Genomic DNA, 16,257 nt, shown 5'->3' with positions numbered 1-16,257 from the left:
TTTATTTAAAAAAGAAGGATATTTGAACGAAGCTAAGTAATTTATCTTGTAATATATCAAAATCGATTACGAACAATTTTCTACGGTGATGCACGTTTGGAAACTGGCTATTTGAAAATAACAAATCGATGACCAACAGTGAAATATATACTCGTGTAGCGGTACATGAGTCGTAGGACAATTCGAATCATGTTGTTGGTTTGCCCCCGAATTATTAACACCGTTATGATATACGAACACGATAATTAAGACAGTCGGTCTTTGGAAGAGTCAGTTATCAGTCAGTCGGTATCGAGCCTTTTTATAGTCAGTAATCGGTTAATTAGTGAGTATCGAGCGATCTTAGAGCGATTATCATCTAACGAACGTACTCATTACCGTGTATACGCATAACGAGCAACACTTAGCGAACGACGACGAACTCTGTACTACAAACAGTTTTTAATATATTTGACTACACCAAGTATCAACTCGTCTCATCGATAGATACACCAACACGTTCAATCGTCCTCCATACTCGTGTATCATGTACATGCATTGACAGTTACAGTTTTCTATGAACACTTACTCGTTAGAATTATTCTCATTATTCTCGTTGTTGTTTATCGCTCACTATTATCGTATCTTTATGAAACTTTTCCGAAAGACATAGGCAAGAAACGAAACGCTTCAGAAGCCTGGAAAAATCATACGGAGAAAAACTAAAAGTCTAATTCCACTTGATACTTTCTTAATACTCGCTATAAATTTTCCAAACGACCTAATACAAGATCATTAGATATTATCTCTGACCAGTTTCACTTCTAAAAGACCGGAACACGTATCTGAGCGATCAAATTGATTTCTAGAAGAAGCGAAGATGATCGATGGAATACAGTTGGTCATCCTCGTCAGATCTAAAATATTGTCTTTCGTCGATCGATACAATCCTGTTCCTTTTTCGATGCTCGTCGATATTTCGTTGTCAGAAACGAAACTGACGAATGTGAACGCTGTCGCGAACGTGACGAATATGAACGTTGCACAAGATACGGTCGCGTCAACTTCAACGTGAAACGTCGCGACGCGCGTCGTTCCGACGATGAACCGTAAAACTCGAGTCGTTTGCGCATGTAACGTAATGACCCGTGGGTATTCAAAGGGGCTCGCGTTATTCCCAGTTCCATCGCAGGTAAACCAATTTCCACGAACGACAACTCCCGGCAGACGTTACTCACTCTTACTCGCGAGCTTTTCACAAGTACGTCGCACGAAACGTTCTCGACGAACAACAGGGCACGTCGACTCAGCGCACGGCTTAATTATTAATTAGTACGGTGGCCAGCACGCGTGTTCGGTCGTCGATTCTGGCATGTCTCGCGATTTTCATTGTTACAACCGTGTTTAATATTTAATGGAATTTTTATCGTCTGGTTAATCTCGTTCGATGCCGTGTACAATTAGCCTGTTGCTAATAATTTACGAATAGCGAGGATATAATCTTTCATTCCGAATATGATCTTTTAAATATCGATTTTACCTCGGTTTCTCCTGGTACACATTGTCTGCTAAATCCTTACAACTGGAGATGGAGATATAACTAGATAATCAGACGACAATTTCAGACGAAAAAATATTATGTACATAGATACTGTTAATATATTTCGCCATTTAACTTATCTATCATTTAGTAGACTTTGGATGTATTTTCATGAATACGAATAATCAGTTGTAGCGGCGCGGGAATCAAAGGACGACGCGAGTCGAGAACGACTCGTGCTGTTGTTTTGCCTCAGGACATTGTCTTAACCTTGACGCATGGCACATAACAACAAATAAACTCCGGGCAAAACAATATCACCGTTGCGTACAACCGTCGAATGAAGACGAGATCGCGAGCGATACAGTATCACACAGTATATATCGAGTATCGAACAGTATCGAATAGTATCCTACAGAGTATCTCCGAGTATTTATCGAGTTACGCGACGAACATTAACGAGTATTTATACCGCGATTTATATTTCGTACTAACGACTCACGTATACGGCTGTACATTAATTTATTTATTTATTCGAAATATACAGGGTGGTTGGTAACTGGTGGTATAAGCGGAAAGGAGGTAATTCTACGCGAAAAAAGAAGTCGAAAATATAGAATAAAAAGTTTTTTTTTTAATTTTTCCATCGAGACAACGATCTACAGTGAGATCCGTTATAACGAGACGCGATAAAGTGCAGGCGTACCGAGCGAAAATTCGAAGTCGATTTTCTCGAAAACAAAGCCTTGAACGAAAAATTTGTATTCTATATTTTCGATTTCTTTTTTCGCGTAGAATCACCCCCTTTCCGCTTGTACCACCAGTTACCAACCACCCTGTATTTGACGGATTGCGATAGCAATATCTCGTTCTCGTTATTTCACGATATCTAGCCTCGACTGATCCTCCGCACAGTAAACGTTGTAACGAACATTGTAATTTTGTAATTGTAACGTTAAATTTCCGATAAACGCATGAAAGTCTGCGACAACTCTACCGATTACCAAAAACGCTGTGATACCTTTGAGAATCTCGTCGAAAATGAGATCGTAAGAGAAACTATGAAGAGAAACTTAATGATTCACGTGTTTCGTAATGAATTTCTATTGATGAAAATTGTACTATAGCGAAAAGTACTTGCCAAACGGCTATCGATCTTTCAGAATTAGTTGCGAAAGTTTGCAACATTTTTACGCAAATTTGAAGATCTTCGTATTAAATTGGCGCAAATTCGCGCAACGTTCGTGACAACCGGACAACGGCGTGTAATTCAGCGGGAAATCGTTAGCATTGTTTATTAAGACATCCGGTAACGAGCGACGAGCGACGACTTCGACGGTAGACGAGAGTGACGAATCGCGTTTACCACTGTACAACCTTCTCCCGGAGTTTATGCGCGGAGAATCGTGTTTCGTCGTTTCAATTGAGATTATTAACGCTGCTCCTTTTTATTCATATTGTACGAATAAGATAACATTCAATCGTCATTTGTTGTTTATTGTTGTTTATTGCGTTAGCGAGATAAAATTTAATTAAGGGTTGAGAAACGGTAGTCCACGTTCACGGTCTACGTGATGCGTTAGGGGATGACGAATCGCGTTTATGGTCTCGCACTCCTCTCACGAGGTTTTACTGCCTTCGCAGTTCTTACAATTCAATGATCTTTCCTTTCGTTTGTTCGCTCGTTCAAATATCGTAATTAACTATTCGATTCTACGTACCGAGTTAAACGTTATTCTATTAAATAACATCAAATTTTTTAATTCCTTTCTTTAAACAGCATTATTATTATTATTATTTTTTTTTTTGTAGAAATTATTTCATATATCGTTTCAAATTTCGGAATTTTCTGTGTCGTATTTCTTCACTTTACATATCGTATTTGCGAAAAGAGCGACGAAAGCTTGGGAAAGAAAATTTTCCAGGAAATTGGTTCGAAGAAGAAAGTTTAAGGTAGGAAATTATTTGTTAACAGCTTTGAAATGCTCAGATTGTCACATAGAATATTGTTGAATATTGTAAAAAATAGATCGAAGCCTTATATTGAATTACGATGTAACATTTTCTTTCTTGAAATCACTGTTACACAATATATAAACATTTTTATTCGTTTTCTGTCGATATTGATTTTCTATGGATTACGAAAATGTTTTTAAAATACTAAGTATATATTATAATTAAGAAGGATCTTCGACTGTTATGAAATTAACACAATTTTCTATCCTACAAGATTAGAAGTGACGGATTTTGGAAACGCCTTTCTCAAAGTTCAGTGAGATATCGTTTTTTAAAAATTTGAAATTTCGTATGTCACAACCCGATACAGCACGCGTATTTGATCATGTATACCGAAATGGTACTAGTTTAACGTAGGATATCTCGAACATGCGCCGGACAAAATTCTTTCACCCGAGCGAAATTTGCATTTTCAGCACGAAAGCTGCAACACTAAAATATCACGGGTCAAACTAGTGAAATTTTCACCGTAGTTACTACGCAGAACATAATCTCATCCGAAAGGCATCCGTTATTACTTGCAGAAATAGTTCCAACAGTGCGAGAAATTATGATTAAACCGGAAAAGAATCGACGTTTATTTCAGTTCACTGATTCAGATTGTTCGACGACGTACGAGCAACGCGCGATCCAACTTTGTGACGTATGCATCATCGATGACGACCACAGTGGTTTTGGCAATAGCAACCGACTGGCTCATCGTTGGATCGCCGGCCAAGTATGACGAATGGGTGTTTATAATCTCAAGCCGCGAGCCGTGTATGTTTCGAGTTATTACGTGTACATGTTATACGATGAAACGTTTTGGAATCGATGCTTACTTCCTTAACCGCGTGTTTGGCACATTTTGAGTACTAAAAACAAAATTGTGCGACGGAAATCGCGCGAGGAAAAGGAGAAGCATCTCCAACTGGAACGTGCAAAAAGGCTTTTGGCTCGAAATCTCTCACGATGACTCACGTCGGTTAACATAAGCGTGCGAAATCGATCGAACAATTTTATTAGCCGATAAAAAATTAGAACGACTCATACGCAAGTTTGATTACAGATAACAGGCCAATACGGCTCTACGTCTAATGGCTGTCGTCATCGACGACGTCGTTGCACGTGTCAACTCTCTTATCAAACCAATCTCGATAATTCTTGACGTGTACATCAAACGCATTTCGGATCAAACGATCAACGTCATCGTAGGTATTACAGTTTCGCGGAATGTTGGAAATTTTCGAAACTCTCCGGATGGAATTTTCTCTGTTACGTAATTGTGTCACCAAGTTTGCACGCGGTACGCAAAATTTCACTAAGTCAACTGGTTCAGCTTCTTGTTTAGCGTCGCGTACAGTCGAGAAAGGTTTAACCCTGTTCCCTTCTCTCCATCGTTTCCCGCTCAATTGTACTTTTCTAACGTTAAAAGATATCTCAAGTTTGAGTGAAAGGTGAAAAAATTGTCACTGGTGTGGGTTGAACATTTTCTTCGAAATACAGAAATTCGAGGATCGTAGTAGATCTGAATTAAAGTTAAACCGAAAACAATTTCTGATAAGGAGGGGATAAGCAACTTCTGCAGAGAAATAGCTGTATTTTAGTGGCAGCGAACGTGTTAATCAATTGAAATGATCGTCCCTAGTCTCTCGAAACAATGACATCTCGCCTCCCACAGCCCATTTCCCTCATCTAGTCGTCGCTGTACGTGAAATAGCGAACCGTCTGTCAAGCTGCATTCCACTTTCCGTCTGTGACCCATATCCACGAACGACAATGAACTCTCAAGAAGCATACTCTAGATTTTTTTCGTTGTCAAGTGGAAACAGATCGATGAACGATCGTACCAGACCGGCCGACTCGTTTTTATCAGACCGGATGGCGTTAACACGTTCGAGTAAGTTCGTCGATCTTGGCCCGAGACTCGTCGCGTTTGCCAAATTTCCCGGGAGCCTAGTTCTCTCTGGCTCGCGGCTTTTACGTAACGCTTCGCGATTTCCATGCTCTCCACAACATGTTTCCCTTTCGTGTGCGGCGAGATTCGAGACGTCGATTCCAGCAACCAGCCAAAATTACTGTAGCCAGATTTTCTACTCTTGCAGTTGCTAAAATCATACGAATATTTTTGACGATATTTACTTTTGTTGAGACAGAAACGCGATTACATTGGCTCAGGAAAAGTATCTGGATATTTACCATGGAAAGTTTTCACGTTTATACAGGGTGGTTGGTAACTGGTGGACAAGCGGAAAGGGGGTGATTCTACGCGAAAAAGAAAGTCGAAAATATAGAATAAAAATTTTTTTTTTAAATTTTTCCATCGAGACAACGATCTACAGTGAGACCCGTTATAACGAGACGCGATAAAGTGTACGCGTACCGAGCGAAAATTCAAAGTCGATTTTCTCGAAAACAAAGCCTCGAACGAAAAATTTGTATTCTATATTTTCGACTTCTTTTTTCGCGTAAAATCACCCCCTTTCCGCTTGTACCACCAGTTACTAACCACCCTGTATATCGTACGTGTGGTGTAAAACGTTTTCAAGTTTCGTTACATGATTTTCACGATTATATCGGTTCAATCGATAATAATAACGAAACTTGACGATGGACGATCGATCGTTTAAACAGCTTTGCGATCTCTGCGAGAAATATACTCGCGCTAAATATGTCGCGACTTCTATGTACATTTTCAGATTTGTTTCAAACTTTTCCAGTGTATGTAACAGAATTTCAAAATTTCAAACGTATCGAAAAAAGTTGCCAACAAGCGTTCGAATATATTCGCGAGCCACTGTACGTTCGTATAGTTTTCCAAAGACACAAAGACGCAAAAATATATTCTACAAAGTTCACAGCGGATTACGCAAATCTGTTCACATTCGTAACTTTGCTACGTATACGTCGATCGTACGTTGGTACGTTGTAACACGAAAATCGAACGTTTTCAATGAGAACGAAGGAACCGGGTGAAAAATGTTGGCTCGCGAAGAATTTACAGTTTCCAGACGAGGGAAAGAGGGAAAGACGGAGGGCGTATAAACACTTAACATCGCGGGGAACGCCAATGAGCCGAGAGAAGAAGGTGACTCGTTCCCTTTTACCCGCCCACCGTAGGTTCGTGCATGATGTACGATTTCCTGTCTTATGGGTCGTACAATAATAACGAAATGTCAGGAGTGTACGTACGATTTACTTCGCGTTACCATACAAAGCCACGACACTTTAAACAATGATCTATGAAAGCTGCTGCCCGCACGTCTCGTCCCGTCACTGATTCTGAATGAGAAAAAAATCTCGTCTCCCATTGGCTACCTGCGAACTCGCTGGGAAATTGTGAATGGCACTATGGAGTCGACCGTTCTCAAACTCGAGGAATTTATTCTCGTAATAAGGATATGATGGCTCGTTCTATGAACATATTGTACGTATTGTATTCGAAAAAGTTCAATGAAGTAGCTGAAACTGTGTAGGTAGATAGTAGTATTGGAACTCGAAGAAGACAACTGTGACAGTTTAACGAACTGAAAATGTCGAGGTCGGTTGGTTTTGACAGGAAGGTCTGCCACGCTCAATGCGCCGATTGCATAACGAAGGGGTTAAACGAGGGTTCAAACGCATCGAGGGAGGCGAACCCTCGCGAACCGACCACCTGTTAACGCATCGAACTTCAATGCAACTTTTTCAAATCCCAAGAATTAAACGACGAGATGAACGACTAGAAAGAACGAGACACACGAGTTTGCGTCTCGCAGCTATAATATCATTTAACGCTAGAACTATCGATAGTCGACACGAAGCTATTTTTACCAAAACCTATTTTAGTCAAAATAATTGGTCTTTAAAAAATACGTAATAATGGAATATTTTTATATTTATTGATTTATTACTTTCTTACAGAAGGAATTCCATGTTACGTAGTATATTTTTGGTATTGTTAATCCATTTACGACTATGATCCTTAAACGAGGATTGACACATTTATAAAATTGTAGAGTCAGTGATTTTGACTGGTGTGGTATTTCTAGCGATTTCTAGCGATACGCGGTAAAAATGTCAAAAACGTGTGGCAAGTTGTACAAAACGAGGAATCTGGTTGATTGGGGTTCGATGGACAGATCGCAGGACCCTTTTACACTTTGACGAGTACCAGCCATTTAGACTGGTGTTGGTACAAGTAGCTTTGATACAAAATTATTTCGAGTTTGAATACGTAAAAAACGAAATAAAATTCATTATGTTATTCTTTTAGTTATCGTCGCGAAAGTCATTACGTCACTGTGGAAAAAAATATAACATGAAGTAGAAATTTTAAAATAAAATTGTAAAATCAGTCAATTTGACTGATGTGGTAATTCTAGCGTTAAACAAATTGTTGTTTCTTACCCGAGCACGAAGTGCAAGATGTAATTAAAAACAACGATAAGATATAATTAGAAATATGCAAAAGCGACCAGTTACGAAAGCTACTGTCACGAATTTCACTTTATCGTATCTTGAGCTCAAAGTTCAATTTCTTGCTGTAGTAAAACATTCTGTTACGCAGGTTCTATAGTTACGAATGGACTGTTGGTTTTTGCGCGTTTTTGGCAAACTGAAAGATGCAAAAACGTACAGAGTGCACATGATACGTAGAAACATAGAAAATATGCAAAATATGGTGTACTCGTTACGATATTTGGTACACGAAACGATTTTCCACCTATGTGCAGGTTTCATTTTTTAAATTATCTCCCTAAAAATATAAATGCGTATAAATAACCGTAGTCTATAAAGAAACAAGTATAAACTACTTTCCCACCGTTTTTCTTCCTTTCCGATGATCTTTTCGATCCTTTCTTGGGGGCAAGAGAATGATAAATTGCATTTAATAAAATAAGATTAATTAAAATTAAATTAATTAAAAGAAAATTAATAAATAAAACAAGATTTATACGTAAACGTATAACGTAAGTCGAAGGTTCTTCGGTGGTTTTATACTTACGAACAGTTATGAGATCCAGTGTACGTATTATACTATCAAGATGGCAAGCTTATGGAAGAATTTTTAAGGCTCGACCAGTTTAAGATTCAGATTGATTCCGAGCGAAGATCCTCGTTTGTGTTACACATATCAAAAACTCCATGTAGGAACGAATAATTCTATTTATGTACGATGGAAAGGTTAGGCGTGGTCCAGCAACAACCGTCCTTCTAATCGTTTCCTCTCGGAGGGGGATCGTTTGGACTTCTAATCTTTCTTTTCGTACGAATTCAGGCCGACGGCGTCGACCCTTCGGTTTACCGAAGCCACTACACATAAACTACGCTCGAGTGTCCCAAATTGCTCCTAAAAGACATCACCGATCGCACCCTTACTTTTCCTTCCGATTCTCCTTTAAAATCGTCCCAGAAGTGTAAATCACGAACGATCAAAGTCGACGAGGAAAGTTTCGAAAGCAGACGAAAATACGAATAAACGAAAGTGCATCGTTGGTCACGAATATCAGGTAACCTACTCGTTGCATTCATTGGAAAATTCCAACAAATTTTACTACAATATATTTTATATTTTACGTTACAAGACACACGCTACGATGGAAATGAATTACAATGGAAGTGAACATCGCAAGCTATGGTTTCTTGAACTTCTCGTTTAATTGAAAAGGGAAGAAACTCGTAGATTTAATATCGTACATTTTTTAAAAACAAACGACAAATCGACGAAGAAGAAACTTCCGTAAAAGGACCAATGGCTACGTTAATCGATATTTTGAAGATACTTAGAGAGCTGGTTCAACTTGTATTTAATCTCAAGATGAAATAGAGGGAGATTCTTGTTTAAACAAAGAGACAAACAAAACAAGGACAAAATTATACACGCTGTATTTTTCCTATAATTGTCAAACTTGCGACAAGAAAAACAGCGCAAAGCTTTCAACTTGAACTGATACCTATGAACGAACATCCGTACTGTACACGAAAGATTTATTTCAATTTTAAATCGAAAGGCAAATCACGATTCGCAGGTCTCCTTTCCTCTCGCCACAGTCAACGTTTCTCGCCATTGTCTTTAAACGACACGCTCACGCCCGAGCTCGTTTCGCTAGCTTTTTTACGCCACTGACGATCGAGCCTCTTTCATTAATCGTCACGGTCGGCATCCTTAATGACATTACAGCGCGTCAGAAGATCGAGGACCGCGCTGTCTGACCTCTTTTCTCCTATCTTTCGCATCAACCCCTAACGTCCGCACGCGTATATCTATAGCACCAGTCATATAGATCGGGTATATCGTGTCACCCTACCTAGAGCCGTCATTCTCAAGTTTCTAACGTATGTGCCCTTTAATGTCAGAAATGTGCGCTTCACGAACATCTTAAAACACGTTTACCGTATTTCCACTCGTATTCTGCTACGGTCTTGCTCCGTGTTTATGTCGTTTGATCTTGACTATCGATGTTTTCATTATCTTCGTTTCTACTAGGCCGTACGTATACGAAACCTTCGATTTCTACGGATTTATACAGATTTTTGTATCGAATTTTATATCTATACTCGTTGTTCGTCGAATCTTAAAAATAATTACACATCTATAATAACGTAGAGAACAATGGAGGATATTTGGAAAATCAGTAGGATAAAAATCGGACATTCCATGTATCACACGTTATCGTAAACGCTGTATCGCATAATCTTCGCGGCGGCAAGCTAAGCAATTAACAGATCGATCGGACGTTCGAGTTTACACGTCCAACGAAGAAATGAACGGAAACCTACGAAAATGTCACTTCTTCCTACTTCAACTTTAACGTGTTTCTATATCTTAGAATCTATCGTCTTTTATCTTCGCACGCAAATGACCTTCGCGTTCGCTTATAAATGAAAATCCTTCATCAGGTTGTCGTGCACAGGGCACCAAGTATCGATACTTTCCTTTTACAGTTCCACTTCTTTATTTAACCAACCACCTCGACCATAGCCGTATTAATCTGCTGTCCTTTTCACAGCACAGTCTATACGCGTTTGACGATAAAAAAGATATAACGGGCAACATTAAACGCGCTTATTTCTCATAGTACCTATACGGTATGCAGTCGTCGACGTTTGTAAAATTAGAACACGTATATTCACACTTCGCAAACAATAGACAGCTACGTCCGAAGGGTTAATCGCGTAATTAATCACCGGTCAACGTTATCGTTAATCTTATCTCCAACAGCGTGCTGTTCGTTCGAGCAATAATCTCAATATTCACCCTTGTGTTCCAGTCTATTCGATAAAATAACAATCAACATTGTGGTCGTTGATCGTCGATGATTAAAACGACTTTTATTCGTTGTCAGTGAAATCTTTCTCGACGGATGGCGGGCCAGCGGTTGTCGCGGTCCGACGGCAACATCGCGTTCATCTGTCGCTCGCGTTCGCGCGTTCTCATTCGCCGATACATCGTTCTTTTTCTCGTTGTTTGTTGAGACGCCAATCGAAGATACCCGTCACCAGCGAAGATCGCGAAAAAAAAGCAGAGCGTTTTGCATTTGACAAGCGAAGCGGAACAAGGTGCAAGCGACTATTCGAGACATCGGAGAGCAAAATTGAAGTCACATTTTTCCGAATACGAGTTTCCTTTGCGTTAATTTATACAGACGTATTATTAAATCTGTTAACCGAGTAGTTGCTGAATCGAGCATTTCTGCGATTACAGAGTTAAAAATTGATAGAAGAGAATCGAAATTATAGAACGAATAAAGACTGTCTTGGCAAGTATAAATATAATTTAATTTTACCAGAGACGATGCGACATATCAAGGAATAAAAGATTCGCAAATACAAAAGTTGTTACATGAAAATCATTCTCGTTGAAAACAGGTTAATCGCATAAAAGTGGAGGAACTCGTTTCTCCCAAATCAAGTCCACATAATATAACGAAATTAGTTACACCGAATATTACGTCGGCGATAGAGAATTACTCGGTTTATTAGTCCACTTTTGCTCTCGATACCTCGTCGTAAAATACGGTCAGGTGAGAAATAGGTAAAAGCCATTAGTCCATGCTGGAGTCTTCGGATCCATCGACGTTGTCATCGATACGATCACACGGAAGATTCCAGGCTGTCGTTAAATTAAAAGAGAATATCTCTTACACTTCGTCTACCGGTCCACGATAAGACAATGGAAAGGAAACATTCTGTCTGCGAGTATCGGTCCGGCGAACGAGAAAATCCGCGGTGCCAACGAGAATTCATAGTATATTTCAGAACGGAGGCGAAGTTAATCGCGACAGGATCTTAACGGGGCCGGCGGTTCGACGTTTCGCGGCCAACACCGTCGACGTTGGCGCGATACACCCGAAGGCCCTCGAGCCACATTCGAGTGGTGACAAGAAACTTAATAGCCGGTCTTGAAATACAGGTTTCGACGTGTCGCTCGTAAAGATCGATTATCACCGAGTGTTTAGATCGGCGCCAATACCGGTAGCAACGTGTTGCCCGCGCACCAAGAGGCGATCCAATCCTACGAAAAACTGTCTTGAGGCGCAGCTATGCCTACGCTGAGCGTATCCATCCTCGCGTTGTATTCGATCCATAAAGAAATTCCCGATAAGAAGCACGTAGCCGTATCGTGGACCACTCGACGCTCGAGGTTCTAGACTCTGCACTCTAGATTTAGTGGCGACAAATCACCGTGATCTGCTCGCTATTTCTATCTTCGAGGAGACACCTCCTGGAATCGTCTACGTGAAATGAATCCTAAAAGGCCTCGACTTACTAAGGTGTCAAACCGAGTGATAACGTTACCTGAAGGTGGTGGCGGTGGGTGGTGATGGTGATGGTGGTGATGATGGTATCCGAGTGCAGGAGGTGGCGGAGGATAAACCGCTCCCCAGATACAGGACGCAGCCGCAGCGGCCGCCACCTGTTGCTGATGATGGTGGTGGTGATGTTGCTGCTGTTGCTGTTGCTGCTGTTGCTGTTGATGCTGTTGTTGTTGCTGTTGCTGTTGCTGCTGCAGGAGCTGCTGTACCTGAGCGATGTCTACGAATTCTTGCAACTCGCCGTCGGGCTCCGGGCCGGTTTCGCGTAGCCGGCCCTCCGACGAGGGCACCACCGCGAACGGATTGCCGCTGTTATGCTGCAAGTGGTCGAAACCCGCGAGCGGATTCGCGGGCTCGTAATTGCTGCGCCCGGTCGTGTGTTCGCGGCGCATCGCCAGTGCCAGCATCTTTTCAACCTGTCGCGCCGCCGGCCCTCGTCGCGGTGCCAGTCGTCCACGTGCTCTCGCTCCTCTTGCCTTCTATCCGCTGCTCGCCAACCACCGACGGCACCCTGTACTCCTTTATTCTCGTCGACGATGACCACGACGAGGACGAGGACGATAGCCGCGATAAAGAGCACGAGCGTGGTAACGAAGAGGAGGCCAGGCTATCGCACATGTCACGACGTCACCGACGACGCGAGCGTCACCGTCGCGTCCGGTCGGTCTCTGTGCGCGCGACGGACGATCAACGGAGCGATTCGACGCGACAACCGGCCGCAGGAAGTCGCCGTTAGAGAAACGTCAACGAAATCACTGTCGCGATCGATCAGTTCCTCGTTCGACGAACAGGACACTCGCGGAAGCGTTTGGACAGGCCAGCGGACAGCCACCGCTCGAGATGTTTGCGTTTCCACTCTCGGGGACAACGGATAAAGAGAGATTTTCACGCGGCCGGTGTTCCAACGGAATCGTCGAATGATACTTTTTTTCTTTTCTTGTTCCTTTGGCCACTCGAACGACAGGTAGAAAGCGCGGCACTGGTGGATCAAATTTCTCCCTGTTAATCAGGAGGAGAAGAAAGCGTCGGAGAAATCTTTCCGCGACAGAGATGCTGGTTGCCCAAAACTTTATCCGAAACTCGCAAACTTCATAAGCGTCCAACGTACTACGGTGGATCCGGTCGACCCAGTGTCGTAATCGATCCGTCGACGTCTTCGTAGAAATCCAATAGAAACTATTGCCTCGATGGAGTAACAGGACGACTTTGACACTGGAGCGTTCTCAATTCCGCGCTTCGGTCGGAAGTCAAAGGTTCGCTCGTAGTTCGCGCCCGATAAACCGACGTACCGGCGCGCGTGCTGCCCGGTATCGTATCACTGGTGGATCCTGCTCTTTCTCGCTCTGTCCGTCCTCTTCTCCTCCTCTTCTTCCACACCGAGTCGGTTCTCCCTTCCTCCCGTACCACCAGCCTGCCGCCGCCCGCCCGTCTCTGTCGCTCACCGAGCGTTTTCCGGTCTGGATCACCGGCGGACTCTCCCCGAGAGAGTTCGTTTCTTTTCTTTCTCCCTCGATGAAGGGGTCCACCAGCGACGTTCCTCTCGACGACTTTAGGAACTCGTACAACGTCGAGGAACGGTTCGTGGATGCTGGAGCCGGCGAAGCAGCCAAAGGGGTTCGCGATGGTCCGCGGTAGACTAATAAAGAGCGGCTCGCGCGGGAAGTGGTCGGTCGCCTCGAGAGAGCGCTCGCGCGCGCGGAGAGAGCGCGCGAGGAGGCTGCTGCCGCGGCTGCTGGTGCTCCTGGTGGTGTTGCTGCGGGTGGCAGTGACGGTGGCGGTGGCGGTGACGGCGGCGGCGATCCTCGCGACCGGCGAGACGAGATTCGCTGGCGTCACGTGTCGTCAACATCACCCCGTGCATACTCCCGATACTGTACACGCTCCTCACCTATACGCCGGCCTCCCCTCCTTTCCTTCTTCCTCGAGACGCCCTGATCCTCGTCCGTCGCCTCCTCTCCTCGTCCGAGACGTTTCTTTTTTTACTCCTCTCTTTAAAACGCACACGGCAACGCGCACCGTCTTCGTCTCCTCCGCTCCTTTCGAATCATCCGTCTCTCCCGCGTGTCTCTCCGCGATTTCCATTCATTCCTTTCCCCCGCCCTTGTTCCCGCCTCACCGCCGCCCCTCTTCATCGCGACAGCACGCCAACCTTCATCTCTCTCCTCTTCGTCCGTTCTTCTTCCACTCGTGATCCTCCCGCTTCGACTCGTCTCCTCGCGTGCTTTTTCCTTCCTTCTCCTACTCTTCGTCTTGCCTCTAACCTTGTCTCGCTTATTCGTACACCGTCTCCTCCTGTGTGTTCCTCTTGCTCCTCTCGCGCGATGATTCCCTTCCTCGACGCGCGCGCTACGTAGCCTCTCTTTCTCTCCCTTCTGGTCTTCCCTCCTGTTTCCTCTCGCGGAGGTTTGAACACCAACGCGTTCATCGCCGGTAACACTGCCAACGTTCGCCGGGTGACGTCACTGGCGTGGGCGCACCCCCACGCCAGAGAGAGCGCGTCTTTCTTTGCTTCTTTCTTCCTCCCTCCTCTTTCTCATTCTGCCTCGTACTTGTCCCCCTCCTCTTCCACTTCTTCTTCTTCTTCTTCTTCTTCTTCTTCTTCGTCTTCTTCTCTTTTCGCATTTCTCTTCGGCTTCGCGCTCGTCCTGGTAACTTCGCCTCGACTTATCTCCTTTCGTTGCTCGCTCGCGCGCCTCTACTAAACCACCTACCCGATCCCGCGTCGTTACAGACGCGGCAGATTTCGACGCCGGAAGTACGCGAATCTCGCGGAAATTTTCGGTCCGGTCTGCCACGCGTCGCGACCTTGAAATTGGAGCGTCCAGAGAGAGGGACGACCGCGCGAGGAGAAGGTTGAGGTCGATACTCTCCCGGGTTGGATGACTTTTACCGTAAACACGCTGCCCCCGCGTCGTCCACGCTTCGTTCCTCCCTTCGATTCCGACTAGTCGATCCTTCGTCTCTCCCGTCGGACAAAAGCATCCTCGTGGAATAAGGAGGTCCTTGGATATTCAAATTTCGTTCGTCTTTGTTCTGTCCTAGCCGGACAAGGCTACGGCGTGTGCGCGTGTTCTGACGAACTGTCATTTCGAGAGCAATCGAATACCTATATACATAGATTCTTATTTGTGTACGCATTTCGATTCTCGGATCGTTGATTCGTAAAGCTGCGTTTAGAACAAGCGAGCAAGCGTTCGCTCGTGTTCGTTTAGTTTAAACGCCGTTCGTACATTCATTTACGAGAAGATCTACTCGTCGCAGAAGTCCTCGTCGACGAGATTTTAGATACCAGCAGCTCTTTAAGATACCACCATTGTACCACAGAATACGTCATATTCTGATTGCTAATAAAAGTACAATGTACATACAAATAAACAGGATTCGTTCACATCGGAAGAGCTGATTCTCGCGACGAGGCGAGAATGCGCTTTGATCGCGTTAAAACGAGGAAAGAAGGAGCATTCGCGCTTTCATCGTAGCTTAATCCAGCGTCTGTCTTCGTACGTACTGATTGTCTACGAGAAAATATAGATAATATGTAGACGTTACAATTGCAAATATATAGTTAACGGACTTAATCCTGAATAGTTTACAGATACAGAGATTCGTTCGTACATGGAATAACGGAGAAATGATGGCAACGAGCGCGAATGAGAGCGACGCGTATTTCGGCACGAGCCTCGCATGCATTATCTTTACGCGCGTAGGGATAAATATCCGCTTGGCTGGCACGTAATATTAGGGGCACAAGTGGTTCGTTAAGTGCAGGTTTCGACGCGTGCCAGAAGCGCGTCACGCGTATTACGGTTTGAAAGGCAGCGCGATGCTCTGTCTTCGGGCTAAACGAAGGGAAGAGAAACCGCAAAAAGCGATGCTCGAGCGAAAAGCGACACGCTCGGAAACTGTAGACGCGTTTTTAACTTGGCCGCTACACTATACCATTTG

General features: G+C 43.6%; 1 protein-coding gene across 2 annotated transcripts in view; it reads right to left on the bottom strand.

Annotated features, from left to right (window-relative positions):
- LOC117205589 (dendritic arbor reduction protein 1-like) overlaps nt 1–14,391 on the bottom strand; it is a 37,360-nt gene extending 22,969 nt beyond the window's left edge. The window contains exon 1 of one of the 2 annotated variants that reach the window (XM_033444159.1): nt 12,296–14,391. In XM_033444159.1, the coding sequence (XP_033300050.1) occupies nt 12,296–12,719 (424 nt within the window). In that variant the 5' untranslated portion in view covers nt 12,720–14,391. The remainder of the gene's footprint in view (nt 1–12,295) is intronic. The other variant, XM_033444158.1, reaches the window with a different exon arrangement.
- Between the last annotated feature and the right edge of the window lie 1,866 nt (nt 14,392–16,257).

Source organism: Bombus bifarius, unplaced genomic scaffold, assembly GCF_011952205.1.
Source record: "Bombus bifarius isolate JDL3187 unplaced genomic scaffold, Bbif_JDL3187 scf7180000007992, whole genome shotgun sequence".
NCBI lineage: Eukaryota > Metazoa > Arthropoda > Insecta > Hymenoptera > Apidae > Bombus > Bombus bifarius.
The sequence above is the reverse complement of the archived record's forward strand: the minus strand, read 5'-3'. Positions and strand labels throughout refer to the sequence as shown.